Source organism: Martes martes (assembly GCF_963455335.1).
Source record: "Martes martes genome assembly, chromosome: 2".
NCBI lineage: Eukaryota > Metazoa > Chordata > Mammalia > Carnivora > Mustelidae > Martes > Martes martes.
The window spans coordinates 183,694,390-183,715,320 of record NC_137889.1 but is presented as its reverse complement, the minus strand read 5'-3'; the positions used below and the strand labels follow the sequence as shown (position 1 = coordinate 183,715,320).

At 40.1% G+C, this 20,931-nt stretch overlaps 2 protein-coding genes across 4 annotated transcripts in view; one reads left to right on the top strand and one right to left on the bottom strand.

Moving 5' to 3' along the window:
* Positions 1-20,931, bottom strand: part of PAICS (phosphoribosylaminoimidazole carboxylase and phosphoribosylaminoimidazolesuccinocarboxamide synthase) — a gene marked incomplete at its 5' end in the record, with an annotated part of 49,703 nt that overhangs the window by 10,576 nt on the left and 18,196 nt on the right. For 2 of the 3 annotated variants that reach the window (XM_080797028.1, XM_080797029.1), the window contains 8 exons: positions 349-529; positions 2,096-2,179; positions 2,819-2,932; positions 3,029-3,208; positions 6,138-6,316; positions 12,017-12,214; positions 14,979-15,045; positions 18,771-18,907. In XM_080797028.1, coding sequence (XP_080653154.1) covers positions 349-529; positions 2,096-2,179; positions 2,819-2,932; positions 3,029-3,208; positions 6,138-6,316; positions 12,017-12,214; positions 14,979-15,045; positions 18,771-18,907 — 1,140 coding nt within the window. Of the gene's footprint in view, positions 1-348; positions 530-2,095; positions 2,180-2,818; positions 2,933-3,028; positions 3,209-6,137; positions 6,317-12,016; positions 12,215-14,978; positions 15,046-15,418; positions 15,493-18,770; positions 18,908-20,931 lie in introns of those variants that run through there. The other variant, XM_080797030.1, reaches the window with a different exon arrangement.
* PPAT (phosphoribosyl pyrophosphate amidotransferase) overlaps positions 15,691-20,931 on the top strand; it is a 36,716-nt gene continuing 31,475 nt past the window's right edge. The window contains exon 1 of the mRNA XM_080797031.1: positions 15,691-15,996. Coding sequence (XP_080653157.1) covers positions 15,869-15,996 — 128 coding nt within the window. The 5' untranslated portion in view covers positions 15,691-15,868. The remainder of the gene's footprint in view (positions 15,997-20,931) is intronic.

The following is a 20,931-nucleotide window of genomic DNA, read 5'->3' as shown; positions in this document are numbered from 1 at the left end:
AGAATCATTCTACCCTTTATTTCCCTTTCCTGTTACACTTTCTTTTGGGGGGTGGGGGCCTCTACTCCTTTATTTACTCATTCTTAACATTTTTTTAAAAAGTCGTATGCCATCAACACACAACACTGCATTATTTTCATGTGTACCCATACTGCATTTTCAATTCTTTTTCCCTAAGGCATTCTAAGTGCCTAGAGCATCTTACACTCTTTGGAAGCAAATATAACGAAAGCCTAGACTAACACATTTTCCCCACTGGAACTGTGGCAAATTCTTTTTCAGCATTATTAGTCCAAACATAAAATTCTTTGGCAAAATCCTGAAATGCTCTAGTTATGTAACATTTACCTTCATACTCTGCTTTAATCCGCAGAGTTTCATCTGGCCCTTTATGGGCAGATGTTACCCGAAGTTCACATGGAATGCCAAAATTTCCACAAGCCTTCTTTATTTTTTCACAGTGACTGAGATCAGAAGTTGAGCCCATCAATACTACAACTCTGCACTGACTTTCTGATTTCAGAAGCAACTGGAAAAGAAAAACATGGATATGCAAAAGAAAACAGGAAAATGGTTAAATACAGAATTGAATACCATAAGAATAATCAGTTTACATAGCTATAGTGGAGTAAAATTACAACTGGGCAGAATATTTTCTTTAATAGACCGAAGTCAAGACAGAGACAAAAAGGACAAAATGATAATTATTTTTCAAAATAACCTCTTTAAATAAAGAGAAGCGGTCTTCAAAATTAAGACCTAAAGAGTAATAAGAATTTTAATCAGGTAAGTTATAGTTATTATTATTATATAAAGCAAAGATAAATATTCAACCCTTCTAATTAATACTCATGAAGCTATAATATAAAATATTTCATTCTAAGATTTTACTCCATTGTGTTTAATGGAGGTTTTAAGGCATAATCAGCCAAAATAAAGAGATCGTATTATAAACCTTCTTTAAATTAGTTGCCTAGAATTGAAAATGCTTGTTTCCAAGGAAATGAGGTCTTGAAAACTGGCTATGACCCTTGCATAACCACAAATCTCATTCTATTTTCATGGAATTACAGTGATAATACAACAAATCTAAAAGATTTAAGAGGAAAGGAGAGCACACAGGGGAGCAGGGGGAAGGGCAGAGGGAAAGGGAATCTCAAGCATAATTCCTGCTGAGTGCAGAGCCTGTGCAGGGCTTGATCCCAGGACCATGACATCATGACCTGAGCAAAAATCAAGAGTTGGATGCTTAACGTCATGACCGAGCCACCCAGACACCCTGATAATACCATACCATGAATCTTAAAGTGACATTTTAATGTCACATGGAGTTCTAATTCTGAACTCTACTTATGGAACCCATGCTAATACAACTCTGAGTAGCTGAGCAGCAGCGGAGAGATGGGTAGGAAATGTAAGGGGCAGGGAGGAGACAAGGACTCTAGGTTTCCCCATTAGAATCTGGGAGTGTACTGGCCAGTTTAACAAAAGGGGGTTTCAGTATGTCACCGAGGATAGTTCAGGTGGTACATTTCTTAAGGGTGTTCTTTTTTTTTTTTTTTTTTTAAAAACCACTGGGGAAAAGGGCACCTGGTGTCTTCGCTGGTTGAGTGGATGACTCCATTTTAGCTCACGTCATGATCTTACGGTCCTGAGACTGAGCCCTATGTCAGGCCCTCTGCTCAGTGGGGCATCTGCTTCAGGATTATCTCTCTCCCTCTGCCTTTCCCTCCATGCACATAGATGCATGTGCACACACACATACACTCTAAAATAACTGGGAAAACAAACAAACCGTGCCTTCTCATTTTTATTATTTTTAAAGATTTCATTTATTTATTTAGAGGGCACATGCAAGCAGGGGGAGGGGGAGAGGGAGGGAGAAAGAATCTGAAGCAGACCCTGCGCTGAACAGAGAGCCTGATGCAGGTTTCAACTCCATGACTCTGAGATCCCGAGGTCATGACTCGGGCTGAAATCAAGAGTCGGATGCTCAATTGACTTGAGGCACCCAGATGCCCCTATTGTCCTTTTCGAAGCAAGATTTTCTTGGAGAAAAACACAGAACAGCATGGGTTTACTACAAAAGTTTTACCTCCACTCTTTCTGCAACCCACTCAAAATTTTTCTTCACCATCTGGAGCCCTTCGGGAGTTACTTCCTTTAGGTCCCGATATGACTAGCAAATAAGATAGAAAGTTTAGAATACAGATATCCTACTAGTAATACTCTTGCTAAATGAACTTATTTGATTTCTGAGTTTTGGGTAGACTACAAAAAGCCTGCACAGCAAGGAATATGTCTGAAAATGTATCTGAACCTATAAATTCATTTCCTGAATTAGAGTAGAGGAAGTTCAGACAGTGAAGTAAACTTGCATTTTCATTTAAGGTTAAGTGTTTTCTACACTAGTAACTAGAACTATCTGCACTGACAATTCTTGTATATTTAGAGAGCATCTGCCCTAATTTTTCATAGGACAGAGCAGAAATGGAACCTGGTAATATCCAGAACACTTGGATCCAGATTGACCCATCCTCTATCACCTTAGTTTTCAATTGGCCAAATAAGGATGACACTTGTTCTGTGTGACAGTCATAATAAATGAGTTATCTGTTTTGTAAATGCAAAGTACTGGCCCTATTATTTTTTTTCAGGATACAGGAAATGTAAGAGATATTTACCTTTAGAAGTATATAGCAATCAACTTGGTTCTTATCATATGGAACAACATTGCCTTTTCTTTTCCTCCCATCTTCCTAGTCACCCCTATCTCACCTGATCAGGCAAAGGATAAAAAAAAATCCTGAAGCATTACCTGTTTATCTTTCTGTTGGCTTCGGTCTCCTGATGGCCAGAGTCTCCAGGAATCATTATCAATAACATCAGCAAGAACAATCTCTTTGGTGGTTATATCAACACCAAATTCAATCTAGAAATAGCATATCACCAAAGAAAAGTTTTCAAAACTCTATAACTGAAAACATTTTTCAGTTACTTTACTCTCAAATCTCTATTTTATTTGTACCTTCATATCAACCAGTGTACAGTTCTGGGGCAACCAGGATTTCTCCAATATTTCAAAAATAGCCTGTGTAGCATGACTCATGATATCCACTTCAGTCTGGCCTATAACAAGTCCAGCAAAGCAAAATTTTGCAGCAATTAGCTGTTCCTCAGACCACTGTGGATCATTATTGGCATCATCCTGAAAATAAAGTATAGGAGTACAATTAATTTAAATATAAAAATTTGGAACTTTTTTTAAAAGATTTTTTTTATTTAACAGAGAGAGACAAAGCAAAGAAAGGGAACACAAGCAGAAGGAGTGGGAGAGGCAGAAGCAGGCTTCTCGTGGGGCAGGGAGCCCAATGTGGGGCTCGATCCCAGGACCCTGCAATCATGATCAGAGCCAAAGGCAGACACTTAACAACTGAGCCACCCAGGAGCCCCCCAAATTTTGTATTTTTGAGATAAAATGAAGTTCTTTTTTTCTTTGTGAATTTCTCAGAAATATTTATTTTCTCTAAGGACTTAATTTTTGACATGCCCTTTAATTCACAACAATTATTTTTAATTTGTCTAGTTTTTTTTTTAAACATGTCTAGTTTTAATAGCTACTTTAAAATTTAAGGTATTTGTAAGTTATTCCAGCTGATAAAGCATTTGAAAGAATTTGTTCTCTATAAACTAATTTAAATAGAAGTTTGTGATTTTTTTCTTTGTCTGAGTCAATAAAGATAGTAAGAATTGGCCAAAGCACACTTTAGTTCACCAAATCTCTCCAGGATGCAGTTTTCATAATCTCCTGAACTTTAAGATTTTATTTGATAGAGAGAGTGCACACACAAGTAGGCAGAGTGGCAGACAGAGCAGCAGGCAGAGGGAGGGAAGCAGGCTCCCCGCTGAGCAGAAAACCTGATCTGGGGCTCGATCCCCGGACCCTGGGATCATGACTTGAGCTGAAGGCATATGCTTAACTGACTGAGCCACCCAGGCACCCTCTTTTTTTTTTTTTTTTAAGATTTTATTTATTTATTTGACAAACAGAGATCACAAGTAGGCAGAGAGGCAGGTGGGGGGTTGGGGGAAGCAGGCTCCCTGCTGAGCAGAGAGCCCAATGTGGGGCTCGATCCCAGGACCCTGCGATCATGAACTGAGCCACAGGCAGAGGCTTAACCCACTGAGCCACCCAGACGCCCCCTTTTTCTTTTTTTTTTTTGAAGATTTTAAATAATCTCCACACCCAATGTGGGGTGTAGAGGGTGAGATCACAATCCTGAGATCAGGAGTTGCATGCTCTGCTGACTGAGCCAGCCAGTCACTGCTCTTCACCTCATTTTTGATAAAAATTTATATAAGACTTTAAGTCTTGAGGGATATTATTTAATAATTTAAGAGACTTTATACAAAGATATTAGTGAAAAAAATACTTTCATTTTATTCTAAGTAGTGTTCCAATTTCACACGAAATTTTTCTTTTATGAATTCTGGATTTGTATTGTAACAATAAGATAAACATTTTAAGGTATGCAGTTTACTGATTATACTTGATCTGGGCCAAAAGACTGAGAGGCTATTTTAGTTCCCTGTTTAAAAATGCTACACAAGGGGAGCGCCTGGGTGGCTCAGTGGGTTAAGCCTCTACCTTTGGCTTGGGTCATGATCTCAGGGTCCTGGGATCGAGCCCCACATCTCATCCGGCTCTCTGCTCAGCAGGGAGCCTGCTTCCCCCTCTCTCTCTGCCTGCTGCTCTGCTTGCTTGTGATCTCTCTGTGTCAAATAAATAAAAAACAAAACAAGAACTGGTTCTCTGAAAATATTAAAAAAAAAAAAAAAAAAGCTGCACAAGGGACCTCTGGGTGGCTCAGTCAGTTGAGCATCTGACTTTAGCTCAGTCATGGTCCCAGGTCCCTGGCACTGAGCCCTGCATAGGGCTCCCTGCTCAGCAGGAAGTCTGCTTCTCCTTCTCCCTCTGCCTGCCACTCCTCCTGTTTGTGCATTGTCAAATCAATAAATAAAGTCTTTAAAAAAAAAAAAAAGTGCTACACAAGGTGCACCTCAGTGGCTTGGTCGTTTGAACATCCAGACTTGATTCCAGCTCAGGTCGTGAGCTCAGGGTCATGTGATAGAGACCCATGTCAGGCTCTCTGCTCAGTTTGGAGTCTGCTTAGGATTCTTTCTCCCTTACTCTCCCTCCCTCTTTGTTCCTCTCACTGCGTGCTTACTCACCATCTCCCTCTTTCTCTCTCAATAAATAAATAAAATCTTTAAAAAAAAAAAGGGAAACGGGGCACCTGGGTGGCTCAGTGGGTTAAAGCCTCTGCCTTCAGCTCAGGTCATGATCTCGGGGTCCTGGGATCGAGCCCCGCATCAGGCTCTCTGCTCGGTGGGGAGCCTGCTTCCTCCTCTCTCTGCCTGCCTCTCTGCCTACTTGTGATCTCTGCCTGTCAAATAAACGAATAAAATCTTTAAAAAAAAAAAAAAGGAAACAATAAAAATACTATATAGACGTTATTCCTGACATTGGAACTATTCTTAACAGCATGAACAAAGAGGGAAAGAGACAGGCAGTTTTATTTTTTGTTGTTGTTTTTAAAGAGTTTGTTTATTTATTTGTCCAACAGAGAGAGAGAGCACAAGTGGGCGCAGCAGGTAGAGGGCAAATCAGGTTCCCCGCTGAGCAAGGAGTACTGGATGCGGGATGCAGGACTTGATCCCAGGACCTGGGATCATGACCTGAGCTGAAGGCACACACTTGACCGACTGAGCCACCCAGGCATCCCGAAAATCAGTTTCAATAAAGAAAACCAAAACAAATTTATAACCACTGATTCCTACATCCTCATTACTTTTTTGCTTGTAAGATATTGGTAATAGTTTTTCTGTATCTGAATATACAAAGATCCCTTGTATTTGCCTTTATTTCAAACTCTTTAAGAATTTAAAAAGTTTCTGAATTGTTACTTTTCTTCCTAATAACTAATATTTTCTAAAACTTATTTATTTCATTTAAATAATTTAATTTAAAATAATTTAAAAGATTTTATTTAGTTTTAACAACATTTAAATCTTTTGACTTTGAAATTATGTTTGTTGCTACATTATAGTAAGACGCACAAGCATAGAATAATTACCTTGAAAAACAGCTCCACTTTAGGTGGGTAAAACTTATATCCCTCCTTGACACCAGGATTTCTTTTGAGAAAAGAACCAGTTGCTATTCTTCTACAGACCCATTCAATTGGAATCATTTCACACTTAGGTGCAATGAAAGCGGTCTCCCCACATTTTCTGGTGAAAGCAGTTTTGATACCTACATATTGACAAAAAGTTTTTAAAAAAGCATTAAAGTTGTATTTAAAAAGGTAGATCTGAGGCATAATAAAACAGCTGTTTACAAAAAACAAAATGAAACAAAACCCTATCTAGCCAAATGTGTTATCCCTAAATGATACTATCAAAAATAAATTAATAACTTTTTTAAAAAAGTAGTAGAAGAGAAAGAAAATTATTAGTATGGCTTTTTTATTGATCTTCAAAATATTCAAGAGTATTTCATTTTAATGTTGCATGGGAAAGTATATAGTGGATCAGAAGGTCTGGGTCCCAGTGTCTTTACCATTCATTCATTCATACGTTCAAAAAATGCTTTTGAGAAATTTCTCTGCCACCCAACTTTGTATAAAGCATATAACTCATCTAAGTGATACTAAATTATCTTTAAATCAGATTTGGTTATACGATTCTCATATTTGACAATCCAGTATTAAATGGGCCTTATAAAATATCAATCTACTTGGGGCGCCTGGGTGGCTCAGTGGGTTAAAGCCTCTGCCTTTGGCTCAGGTCATGATCCCAGGACCCTGGGATAGAGCCCTGCATCGGGCTCTCTGCTCGGTGGGGAGCCTGCTTCCTCCTCTCTCTCTGCCTGCCTCTCTGCCTGCTTGTGATCTCTCTCTCTATCAAATAAATAAATAAAATCTTTAAAAAAAAAATCAATCTACTTAATCACAATCAGGTACAGCCCTACATTTTGGATCGCCCTTTTCTCTTAATATCTGAAGAAAATAATCCCTGAAAAAAAGTATTCAACAGGTAGCAGCAAGAATATAGTGGCCAATTTGGCCAAGAGCAAAGAAAACATTTGTTCTTCATTTCCCTTCTATTTTACTCAAACTGTTACTGGAAAACTAGGTAAAAAGCTAGCTTGTGATGGGAGCTATTTTACTTGGGGACGTTGGAAAATAACCTCTAAGGATAGCTATATCATGAACCACACAATCCAGCAATTCCACTCCTAGGTATTCTAGGTAATAACACTGCAGCTTAAGATGAGCATTATTAATGTCAACCCATAAAGGTTTCCCAGGAGATGCTGCAGGATTACTCTGTGCTGCCATATAATAACATACATATATATTTCCCTACATGAAGGGAATCTACATTTATGTAAGACCTGCACTATTCTAAGTGCTTGGTTTTTTTTTTAAAGATTTTATTTATTTGACAGAGATCACAAGTAGGCAGAGAGGCAGGCAGAGAGAGAGAGGAAGGGAAGCAGGCTCCCTGCTGAGCAGAGAGCCCAATGCGGGGTTCGATCCCAGGACCCTGAGATCATGACCTGAGCCGAAGGCAGAGGCTTCAACCCACTGAGCCACCCAGGCGCCCCTATTCTAAGTGTTTTATGTTATCTCATTTAACCATAAAATTTTTCAGATAGGTATCATTACATTCAGTGAAAGAAACAGGGGCTCAAAGAAGTTAAGTAATTTGACACGTTGCCAATCAGTAATGGTGCCTGGACCAGTTTCAAAATCTGCATTTTCTCTGTACTCTCTCTGGGTTTCATCAGTAAGACTCAATTGAAACAGGGAATTGTGATATGCTACATGAACAGGAACTCTGGAAAAGAATAAGAGTGTAAGTAAATGGTCATTTTAACCCTTAAAGAATGATTGAGCTCATGCTAATGGATAGGCAAATGATTTAAATCAGTCCTGAACTACAGGTGGTAACTACATGCCTGACTTAAGAGTTCTTCCTTTTAAGATCTGTTAATCTTTAGATATACGTGCTCATTTGTCTACCTTGAAAGACTAGTATCCAAATCTATTGTTCAAATATAAATAATAGTTACTTTTACTCAGAGGAAAACTCCTCCTCACATCTGAGAGAACCAAAAGCACAGAAGCAATCTACAGTAATGATCTAGTACAGGAAAAAAAATTTGCCACCAAAAAAAAAAAAAAAAAAAAAAAGATGGGCGCCTGGGTGGCTCAGTGGGTTAAGCTGCTGCCTTCAGCTCGGGTCATGAACACAGGGTCCTAGTATCGAGTCCCCCATCGGGCTTTCTGCTCAGCAGGGAGCCTGCTTCCCTCTCTCTCTCTCTCTCTCTGCCTACTTGTGATCTCTGTCAAATAAACAAATTAAAAAAAAAACATTCAGTTTAGATGATACAATGATTGCTTCTAATATACATGCTAATCATCTTAGCAAATTTCATGACTGGGTGGGGGGCATGAGCAAAAGAACTCTCCCCCATGTCTCACTGTTTGCAGAATGTAAGACTCCTATTAAGATTACTAAGAAAATGTCACTTCATACTCTGAATTACAATGGCAGTGTCTGACAGCAAATCAGCCCACACATTCTTAGGGCCACCCACCCATGTATTAAGCTTGCCTGGCTCCTCATCTGTGGTTTAACAACTGCAGGACTTAAACCCATTATCACTATCAACACCTAAACATAATCATGGTAGGTTTCTGTGGGGGAACTGAGACTTTATAAGGTTAAGTACTGAGACTAAATCCACACATTTCATTTCATAACTCAGGTGTATCATGTATATTATTTCCATGGAAAAAGTTTTACTTTTATCTATTACTTGTATAGTATTTTACAGTTTGCTTGTGATCGAAAATGAGAAAACCAGAATCCTTTTTTACAAAATCTCATTTGGTGCTCTTCCCATTCTAACTTTTAGAAATACCTTAATTAGGAACATACATAACCTTGGTTATAAAGAAAGCAATTTTAAATACGCCATTGGTGGTCAACTAGGCATAGGATTTATTTAACTATCAGCAAGTAAAAATTAGATAAGGCAACAGAACTCCTAATCTGTCCTCTAAAACAAATCTAAGAATTTTCTAAAACTTAAGTTTTCCTTAATTTCAGTGTATAAAACCTAAGAATATCTTTTTTTTTTATTTTTAAAGATGTTTATTTATTTATTTGACAGAGATCACAAGTAGGCAGAGAGGCAGGCGGGGGTGGGGGAAAGCAGGCTCCCTGCTGACAATGTGGGGCTTGATCCCAGGACCCTGAGATCATGACCTGAGCTGAAGGCAGAGGCTTTAACCCATTGAGCCACCCAGGCGCCCCAAAACCTGAAGAACATCTTTCAACATTTCCTGTGAACCAAGTAAGTTTTAGTTATGTTAAAGGTGCCAGTACAGTAGTTCAAAGATAATTGTTGGAGTACTTCATTTAGGATTACAAACTTTCCCAGCTTTCTCAGACACAGGACTTTCAGAGTCAAAACTGGGAAAGTCCTGGACAGAGACAATTTGGGTCACCTTATTCACTTTCTGTTAAGCCCACAAAGTGCAGTGAATACTCCCTTATTGAATGAGCAAATACAAACTTGGGCCTGTACTTATCTTCCATTATTTAGAAATATATATATATATATATATATATCTCCATAACTATGTATATCTACCATGGGAACACAGGAGCTAATTTTTTTTGTTAACAATTATAGTATTAAGCAACTTTTTAAAATTTTAATATGTATAGGGAGAATGAGATAACTTGGCAAGTTAAAAATGGATCACTTATCCATACCGCAAAAGGAACCTAAAATTAGTTTGATGCTCTCTATAGCAATCAACTCAGACACTGAGAAACCACCTATCAAGGAAGCCTTGAAATAAAAATCCTAAAATCATATTACTTAGGAACTGTGGTGGTCCTTTGAATTTACACAACATACGCACTTTCAATGTGTAGAGGGATTTATGATGTAGATGACAAATTAGGCTGGCAAACATTTTTTTCCCACGCTACATTAAAAATGTTCAACAGAAAACTAGGAAAGAGGAAAACTATTCAAGAACCCATTCTGTATGGACAGAATAGATTTAATCTTAACTACCTTGTTATTTTGCGGAAGGCAGGTACCTCTATACTGACTGGAAATAAAGGTATTAAATTCCCCTTTGGATTTAGAAGATTAATTTAAGAGATTATGGACATACATTGAAGACCTTGCAGGTTCGGTTCCATGCCACCACAATAAAGCAAATCAAATGAATTTTTTGGTTTCCCAGTGCACATACAAGTTTTATTTATATAATACTGTGGCCTATTAAGTGTGTGATAGCATGTTATCTAAAAAATGTATATATGTTAGTTAAAAAATACTTTATTGCTAAAAAAACGCTATCATCTGAGCTTTTAGCAAGTTGTGATCACTGATCACAGTTCACCATAACAAATAAAATACTGAGAAAGTTGGAAATATTGAGAGATATTGCCAAAATGTATTGAGAGATATTGCCAAAATGTAACAGCAACATGAAGAGAACAAATGCTGTTGGAAAAATGGCGCCAACAGACTTGCTCAATGCAGGGGCAGGGTTTCTACAAACCTTCCATTTGTAAAAGCAAACAAACAAACAAACCCCAACAATATCCACGAAACACAACAAAGCAAAGTGCAATACAACAGGGTAGGCCTGTTAATAGTTACTGGAAGCTCTAAGAAATGAAAGGGATAGTAAAAGGAGACAAAATTATTAAATTATAAAAATTAGACCTGGGAAAGTAAAAAACAAAGCTTTTATTTTATAGATAAGGAACCTGAGGCTTCAAAGGTTGAGCGATCCAAAGCAATGAGGCCTCTTACATTGGAAGAAAAGAGCTCAAATCTTTTATTAGTGAGATTTCATATACTACAGACAAATCAGCATTGATTGAACCCCTGAAGAAAAGCCCATTATCTTAATTCCTCTTTCTTTACTCCAAGTGCCCTCCACAGAATGTTTTGATCTAGTCTTTTTGAATAGATGTCTCTATAGGAAATAGTTTTCTTTCAGTTTTAGAGTAGGAGGTAACCCTGGAGATCTTTCATCCAGTTCAAATCCCTCACTTAGGGCAGAATGAGAAGGTGTGGTAGCAATCTTCAAATACTTTTCAGGGCTTTCAAGTGGAAAAGGGATTTGAAATTCTCTCTTATCTCCAAGGGACAGAGCAAAGAATAACTGTATAGAATTGCAGGTACCAAATTTCAACTCCTCAATTAGAGTTGCCTAATACCAGAACAGGCCTCCTTCATAGATGAGTCTCTCCCAGGATGTCTTCCTAGGAGAGAAAAGTTAAAGAGAGGATATGCATGCCAGACAAAGACTGTAGCAAACTGTTAAGATTCCTTAACTAAATGATACTACTTACTAATTCCAAATTACATGTTGTAGTGAAATTTAAGGCTTCCTGGTTTGATTCAAGTAACCTTTTGAGACATCGCCAAACAACATGTTCTTTTTTTTTTTTTAAAGGATTTTATTTATTCATTTGACAGACAGAGATCACAAGTAGACAGAGAGGCAGGCAGAGAGAGAGGAGGAAGCAGACTCCCTGCTGAGCAGAGAGCCCGATGCGGGGCTTGATCCCAGGACCCTGGGATCATGACCTGAGCCGAAAGCAGAGGTTTTAACCCACTGAGCCACCCAGGTGCCCCAAACAACATGTTCTTAATCCAAATAATGTCATCTCCCCATGAAAGAGATCAGCTCTGTGTGTGTGTGTGTGTGTGTGCGCGCACACGCGCCAACATTCAAAAGGGAGGAGATTGTGGGGGGAGCCACTTACCTGTTTTCCTTTAACTAAAAAATATAACTGGTAGTCAACATGTTGTTAATCCAAATAATGCCATTTCCCCATGAAAGGACCAACATGTGCTGTGAGAGAGAATGTGAAAGGGGAGGCTATTAGGAGAGCCACTTACCTGCTTCCTTTAACAACTGAAAGATACAACTGGTAGTTTTATTTGAGATTGCAGCTTTTCCTTCCAGGTGATTCTTTCTGGCCGCATTTCCTGCTGTTATCTGGTCCTTGGACTGCAGGAGAACTTTTCCTGGACTATCTGGCAATTCATAGACTTCTTTTGTTTTACCCTCATAGAGTTTCTTACCAATATTCAATACTGTGGAGATAAAATGGAGACATCAGATTCAGAAAAAAATTTCCTAACTGAAGACTAAGTTATCTAGAATGATCACAGAATATAGAGTGGTTAAGGAATAATTTTAATAAAAAATTCACTCATCTGCATAGAACCTTATACCCTATGAAGTATTTTCACAGGTATCATATTTGATTCACATAATTTTGTGACAAGCCATAGTTATGCATATAATTGAATTATGGGGGGCTTAGGGTTGAAAATCTAAACAGAACTTTTACTCCCCCAAAACTTAAAGCCTACTGTTGATCAGAAGCCCTGCTGATAACATTAAATGGCTGATTAACACATATTTTCTAAGTTCTATATATTTTATGCTGTATTCTTACAAAAAAGTAAACTAAAGAAAAGAAAAAAATCTTAAAGAAAATATATTTGCAGTACTGTGTGGTAGTAATCGGGGAAAAAAAAATCCATGGGTAAGTGAACCTATGAAGTTCAAATCCGTGTTGTTCAAGGGTCAACTGTATACAGATTAGAAAACTAAGTATTAAAAAGCTAGAGGCCATGAAGTTAGGATATAGCAGAGCCAGACGAAATCCTATGTCTTCTGATATCATATTCTTTGCTCTTTCCACTATCAACCCTGCCTCTCTCATAGCAGAACTGAAGTAGAACTACTTTATATTAAGTTAACATAATAGTATTTTCACATATGTATTTACAATACAATAAACTAGCTTGTAGTGGGAAAAAAAATGCTTATTTCCTGACCCTTCTGCTTGGCATGACAGGAAAAACCATAATGTTGAGCCAAAAGGGTTTCTTGATTTTTGGTTAAAGTGCAAGGGGAGGCACCCCCATCCACTGAGGTTAGCCCATTTCCAAGCACCTCTATTTCTTAATCTTTCTTCCCTACTCCCCAGTGTTAAACCTTTCTCCACACTAACAAATGTGGGAAATTGTGAGGAAGTAAGGACTATGGGAATCCAATTTAATGCAGGTCACAGACCTAAAAAAAGTAGACTCTGGTCATTAGAAAGAATAATTTAGATGAAGGTCAGAGATAACAGAAGTTTAAGGACTTAAAATTTCCAAGGGGAGAAATCACCCCTCACGCTCCTAGAACAGACTCAATCTCAGTATTGGTTTTTTAGTGCCCTGTACCAGGTACACTAGGGCTATACCAGTACACAAGCCAGACTTCCTGCTCTCAAGCAACCGAGTCTAAAGGAAGCTGAAATTAAACAGGACATCATATTAATTATGATGTGAGAAATACAGTCTGTGGGATCACAGGTTCACAAGCAGGCCCACCTAACCTAGTCTAGACACTAGAGCAGGAAGTGTGGAACAAAGTAAGGTTGAGTTTGAGATCTAAGGCAAGGATAAACATTTAGTCAGAAGAGGGAAAGGGATTAGTAGTGTTGCTGAAAAAAAGACAATGGAGTAACAGTCCATGGCAGGACTTCAGCACGGTTGGAGCTCTGTGTGTGTGTGTCTGCACACGCACGCACATAGTGAGGGAGGGCAGCAGCTACAGAGTAGGAAAGAATGGCAGAACTGAGCAGTGGTCAGATCACCAGTTAGTGGAGGTGACCTTAAACAAACCAGTTATAATTCAGTTTAATAGTTACTGCTGCAAGGTACCTAGAGGATGAATTCCCATCCTATTGTAATGTCCTGACTCACTGACAAGGTTTAAAAGGCTCCTCAATTTAGAGCCTCAGCTTAGTGCTCCAACTTCAGATTTCTCTATTCCCTTTCCAGAACTCTAATTTCTATAACTGAATTTCTATATCCCACTCCCAAGCTTTTGACATGCTCTCCCTAGGCCCAAACAGTGTTTCCTTCCCTTGCATTTCACTATTCATCCCTCAGGCCTCATACATCATGTTGACTGTGTTTCGATTTTATCTTAAGAACAACCATGTGGCTTTTAAGCACTTTAGCAAAACGACAGATTTCTATATTAGATTAAGTCTATAATTTCTTCCCCTAAATTCAATTTTTCTGTGTGGAAGATAATGTACTGACCAGCCAGCACAACCAATTTGGTTCACCATAAATTTAGAAACTGGGTGTGTGGGGGAAAAAAAAGTTTTATCAGCATAAATGTCACAAACAAGAGATCTTTTCTGAGGACCTAATCACTCGTAGATAAAAAGATTATGTAAATAGGATAACTGTAAAGTGAATCAAGGCAAGTTTTGGCCTGGTGCTTTTGGAGCTCTTTAGAATCATCATGGCATCAAAAGACTGTAAAACACACACAAAATCTGGACCAAAAAAAGTAAATTTTTCAACAGATTCAAATATTAACTTTGGAAAAAAAGGCTATTGACTTAATAGGAAAAGCAAGATTTTGAATAATCACTACACATGTTCCTGTGGTTGTTTTGCAGTAACTATTGATTACCAATATGATTTCCAGGAACCTCTCCAACCCCCGTCCATTTCTTTCTAATCCCTCTCTTCCTCTACTTTGTTCTTTTCCCCAACCCCGAGCCAGTTCCGAGTATTTCAGAAAGTTCGGCGAGGTCGGGGAGCGGTGGGTTTCCTACGCCTCGGTTGGCGGTGCCCGGGCCACGTGTTCGCCCGCCCAGCGGCCTAGAGGGGCGGCTGCGAGACCAGGCACAGCTCGGGAGGAGGCTGCCAGGAGGGCCGCTGGGCACTCAGGTGGCGGCGAGTGCGCCAACTCCAGCGGGGGGTGGGGGAAGGGGGACGGGAAAACCGCGGAGGCCAGGGAGTCCCCGGCAGATTCCCGGGGATGCCTGTTACTCACCCTCAGCTGTCGCCATTATTCTGCGTGGGCTGGGGGCAACGGCCGTGCCGGGAAAAGAGGAAAGACTCTGGAAAAGAGGAGTGGTCACAGAGGCTCACGTGGCGGGGAAGGGAAGGCGGCCCACAGACACACCCCCGGCCAGGCCTAGTATTCCTGGGCGCCCACAGGCGCTCTCCGTTAGCAACACAGTCAGCCGCCACCGAACCCCCGAGGTCTCTGCCACGCAGGAGCAACTTCGACTCCGGGAGCCGGCTGTACCCCCGAGACTTCCCGCCGCGCAGGCGCAGAGACACAGGCCGTCCCCCCCTCACCCCCGTGCGCGGGCGCTGTTCCAGAAGAGGCGAAAAGTGGCGCGCGTTGGCGGCCCCTCCCGATTCTACAGAGGCTCGCTGACCGGCTCCCTTCTCCGCGGCGAGAGCAGATCATAGGTTGGAGCGTACCAAGTAGTGATGGCCGGGGGAAAGCATGTGAGGAGGGCCATACAAAGTTTACATCCTTTGCGACAGAAGTGACGTTAGCCCTACTACTCTCATCACCCCAGCCTTGGGTGTTAGAAAATAACGGAGATTTCCACGTGCAGGGAAAGTACTTTCCCGCAGGGAGCGGGCGGAGGACTAGCTCCACCCCAGCAGTCTGTGACTCCTCCTCTCCGCCGCGGAGCCTCTCCCTCCGTCCTCAGTCATTGGTGCAGCCTGAGGGGGCGGGGCAGGGTGTGCTGGAGGGGAGCGCTAATCACGCTTACTTTGGGAAAGCGCGCGCCGCCGCAGTAGCGAGGGTCGAGCGGCTGGGAAGGAAGCGAGCGTCTGAGGCGTCCGGGCCGAGCGGGCAGCTGGTTGGTGCTCAGGCCCCTGCTGCGGCGGCAGGTCCCTCCACGTGCTTTCGGCTGCGACATGGAGCTGGAGGAGTTGGGAATCCGAGAGGAATGTGGCGTATTCGGGTGCATCGCCTCAGGAGAGTGGCCCACGCAGCTAGATGTGCCGCATGTGATCACTCTGGGACTCGTGGGGCTGCAACACCGGTGAGCAACCGGCTGAGGGGTGGGGGTGGCGGCGCGTCTGCTTCTCTCTCCTTCAGCCCAAGCCGTTTCCCGCGGCCCGTGTTAGCGACCTCATGTGCGCCTGAGGGCCTGGAGACCGACCTCTGTTGCCTGGATTGTTATCTGCCTGTGGCATCAGCTAGGTTGCCAAGGCGTGCACGGGCACTACCTTGCATCCCTGAACTCGCTGCTCCCCCCAAACCCTTAATGCTCTTTAGGGGCTTCCCCCCCTTGTCCGGTGTGTGCACCGCTCCTGAGTCTGGCCAATTTGTAAGTCTCGGGTTCGCCAGGGTTGGCGGAATCGGGACTTCTCCCACTACTTGCCGGTTTTAATCTTGCAGAGCCTGGAGCTGCTTTTGTGAAGGTTTGTGTGGGGTGGCTGCTGGTTGAGGTCCTACAACACGTTGAGGTGTTCTCGCGGAGCCTTCGACACCACCAGCTTTTGTTTGCAAGGGCAGAGCTTTTGAACAACTTGTGGATGTGAACGTAGTCACAGCTGTGAGAATTTAGGGATTCTAGAGTTCAGACCCTGGGAAACAGAGCTACCTGATATTCAGAAGGAAGTACCGGTTGTAGATCTCATACAAACTAAGTGAAAATAAACCAGTCACAGGAAATAGTGCATCTGCAAGAGAGTCACGGGTTTCAGATAATGAAGGAGAAGTTTGTAGTAAGAGGATGCCAAAAAAGTAACTCCCGTCTTTAAAATTAGAGGGGAAGGGGAGCAGTTCCTGTATGACTAGATACATACTGATTTTTGAAAAACTGGTAGATCCCTTTGAGTTAAAAAATAACTTGAGTGATCCTTCCATTTCTTACTACCTGGCGTTTGATCTAAATGTAGGTTTGACATTATCACCGAAAGTATTACAAAGTTTTCTTAAGGCAATACTGCAGCAATAACTTTTAAGGAATTTGGCAGTGACATTTATCAGCAATATGGGAGCCACAAATATAAATGCATTCCAAATGATTTGCTTTCCCTAAACAAACTTGAATTGCAAGTAGTCTTTCTGCTCTTTGTAGAGCTGCAGATACTTTAGTTTCATATCTTATGTACTCCCTTTGCTAAGAGCTGTTAGTAATTTAGAGTCAGGGTTGAATCAAAAATATTTTTAACTTGAATGACTCTAATCCTGGATAATTGTGGGTTGACCCTAGTAGAGATCTTGTTTTAAAATACTGTACATTTTTTGAGAAGATTAGATAAATAATCCAAGGATAAGCTAAAATCTGCTTATCTGGTAGTTCAGAGCAACATTAGTTTAAAACATTCTTTGGATAAGTTATTTTAGGTATTCTGTGAAGGGAAGAGGATCTTCAGTCTCTCCTTTAAATATGGGTTTGTTTTATTTGTTTGTTTGCTTAATGAATACAACTTGATTTCTAGCTACATGCACTTTTCTGTACTTGCTTTTATATGAAAGAATAGGGATTAGACAGTACAAGATAAAAGCAATAAAAATGTAATTATATGATAATAGCGCAATAATAAATGGATTCTCTGAGGCTGCTCATCTAACCAAATAAGTCTTTGTTAAACTGGTTTTGAAAATTGACCTTGTGATGTTTTCAATAGCAGCGGCAAGGAACGTAGTAATTCTGGGGAACAAAAGTATTAATGGAAAACTATTTAAGATTTTCCTTGTGTAGACACCGAATCATTAAGGTGCACTGAGAAGACTGGTTATCTCCCATAAATTCATCCAGTTAAAATTTTTGAATTAGCAAAAGTCCTCACCCTTTAGAGAAAGTGATCTGATTGGAAGAATGATGAAATTCCCTAATGTCTCGAAGATAAAAATCTTCTGCTACTCTGAATTAGTCTGTAGGATTCAGAGATTAAAAACTAATGTTTTTCTATGGCATTGAATCAAGGAACGTTAAAACTGGACACCTAGATAAGTTGTCATAACTTAACATATGGTAGAATTAGTTAAATACACTGTACATTGGTAAGTGGTGGTCTGTTGCAGAGTCTCTACCTCCTCACTTCCTTCCACTCAATACTTAGTTTTTTAAAACAACAGTAACAGGATTCTGTTGGGTTTTTTTTTTCCTTTTTGATAAAGGAATTTATCTCTTACACATTATCTTCCGAAATCACAGAATCCAGAAGGTGAGATTGCTATCACTTTTGCATTGTATTTGGTTCTGTTTTTGTCTTAAGTATAATCCGATCTAAAAAAATTTAGTCTCAGGGATTATAGAGTACCTGAAAGTTATATTATGCATTTCATGTAAATACAACTAGAACACCAATTACTAGATAGTCATGCACTGGATACTTAATTCAGATGGGTTCATTCAGAAGCACTTCTTTCTAGTAGTTCTGGCAATTTGGAGATTTATTCCATAGCTCTACTTTCTTTTGGGAATTCTCGTTTAACATTTTCAATGAGCTCTTTAGATACAAACTGTGTGTGTATGTGTGTTCACGACAGGTACATGTAATTACCACATGCTTTTTCAGTCCTAAAAACTTTAGTTCAGTGGTTTGCAGAATTCTGAACAAATCACACCTTTTTAGATCAGAAATCTTCTCGTTTCTACCACAGGCATGTCTTTTGAAGACTAGAATGACGTCGACATATTTTGAGGATTCCATAAAAGGAATTACTAAAATTTCATAGATTTATCCCATCAATCAGCTGATGAAAATGCCCACCCTGAAAGTGAATTATCATTTTCCTGGGTTAGGAATTGAATCCTACTACTGATAAACATTTTTGTACTTCTAAAAATTTGAGATTTACCTGATGAAATTGGATCACGTATGGGGTTTCCTGTCTGTAGAAACATTCTGTAGAATCTTTCCGTTCTGTTATGCATTGAGGAAACCCATTTGCAGTGATCTCAGGAGCGGTTTTCTTAAGAGATACAGACACTGGTTCTGTAAATAGAGTACATAATATTATCAGTAGAAAGGTACTTGGGAGAAAGAAATGCACTCAGACAACTAATATAGAATTAGTTTCCAGTTGTCTTCATTTAGTTTGTTGGAGTATACAGGAATGGGTTGTCAGAGAACTTGCATTGAGTTGCAAAATTTAAGGCTGGGGATAACTTTATTTTGATTTTCATCTCTTAGTAAAAATGACCAAAATGTCCCATTTTTATAGTGTTTTACATACCCTTGGTTAGGGAAGTGACTTATGTTAAAACTGTCCTTGCTGGGGTGCCTGGGTGGCTCATTGGGTTAAAGCCTCTGCCTTCGGCTCAGGTCATGATCCCAGGGTCCTGGGATCGAGCCCCGCATCGGGCTCTCTGCTCAGCAGGGAGCCTGCTTCCCTTCCTTTCTCTCTGCCTGCCTCTCTACCTACTTGTGATCTGTCTGTCAAATAAATAAAATCTTTAAAAAAAAACAAAAAAAAACTGTCCTTGCTGATTGTTCCATTGTTCCAGTCTTTGGCTTTGAAAGACTTTTTAATTCAATTACTTTTGTAATTTAATGATCTCAGTTTTAAATCATTAGTGTTTTAAATTCTTCCAGTTATAACTATTATTTACAACTTTGCTTTTTGCATCAGTTTGAAGCAGGACTTACCTATCCGCAAAAGAGTTTCAAAGTACTACTGCTTTGTCATTCTGTTCAATATTGGAAATAGTTCTTTAACATAAGACTTGAAATCTACTTTCAGGTTTCCAACATCAGTTTGATCTTGGGCAAGTCTCCTAACTTCTGAGTCTCTTTTCTCATCTGTTGGGCTAGACTTATGTATTAAAAGTTAAATGGGCAAAATCCAGGGGGTTGGGAATGATACTTTTGTGTGGTTAGCCCTTAGCAATTTTCCTTTTCACTAGCATATACACTATAGGGCATTAAGAGATAGCAAAGGTCAGGGCAACTCATCTGACTTGCTCTTTAGGTCCAAAAATGGAGAATAAAATTTTCAGCTCACTTGAGATATAATAAGGGTCGTTGGGGATAGTTGTTATCTAATACTTCATTCAAAAAATATTTGTTTAGGGGGCACCTGGGTGGCTCAGTGGGTTAAAGTCTCTGCCTTCAGCTCTGGTCATGATCCCAGGGTCCTGGGATCGAGCCCCACATCAGGCTCTCTGCTCAGCAGGGAGCCTGCTTCCCTCTTCCCCCACCGCCTCTGCCTGCCTCTCTGTCTACTTGTGATCTCTGTCTGTCAAATAAATAAATAAAATCTTTAAAAAAAATTTGTTTAGCTCCTATTGTATATACATAAGGCACTGTGGTCAGTACTAGGGATACCAGGATACCAGGGCAGATACCTGGACCTCACAGAGAGGCAGTGTTAGCCAGCAGGCTCAAGAGCACAGACTTCTCTATGCCTCCATTTCCTTCTCTATAAATTGGGGGTAATGATAGCACCTACATCATAGAGCTGTGCTAGGAAGTAAACGCATTAGTATATGTAAAGTCCTTAGAACTGTACCTGGATAGATCCTGACCCCATGATCCTCCACCCCACTCTTGGGTATATACTCTGCTACAATGCTTGCATATGTTTACTAGCAGACATGCCCAAGAATTTTTATAGCATTATTTGTAATAGCCTCCATTTGGAAATAATGGAAATGTCCCAACAGTGGAATGGATAAAGAAGGCAGTGGTGTGTGTGTGTGTGTGTGTGTGTGTGTATTTTTTTTCATATAATGGAATATTCTACACAATGAAAAAGAGCAAGTGCCTACTAGAAGTAAAATCATGGTTGAATCTCACAGTGTTGAGTGAAAGAAGCTTGACATTAAAGAACACATACCAGAAAAGTAAGAACATCTTGTATGATTCCAAATTTATGGTGATAGAAGTCAGAATAATCATAATCTTTATAGGAAGATGATTATGACTGAGAGGCCTGCAGGGTGCTGGTGTAATGTTTTATGTCTTGATTTGAGTGGTAGTCTCACGGGTGTGTTCACTTGGTAAAAATTAAGCTCTTC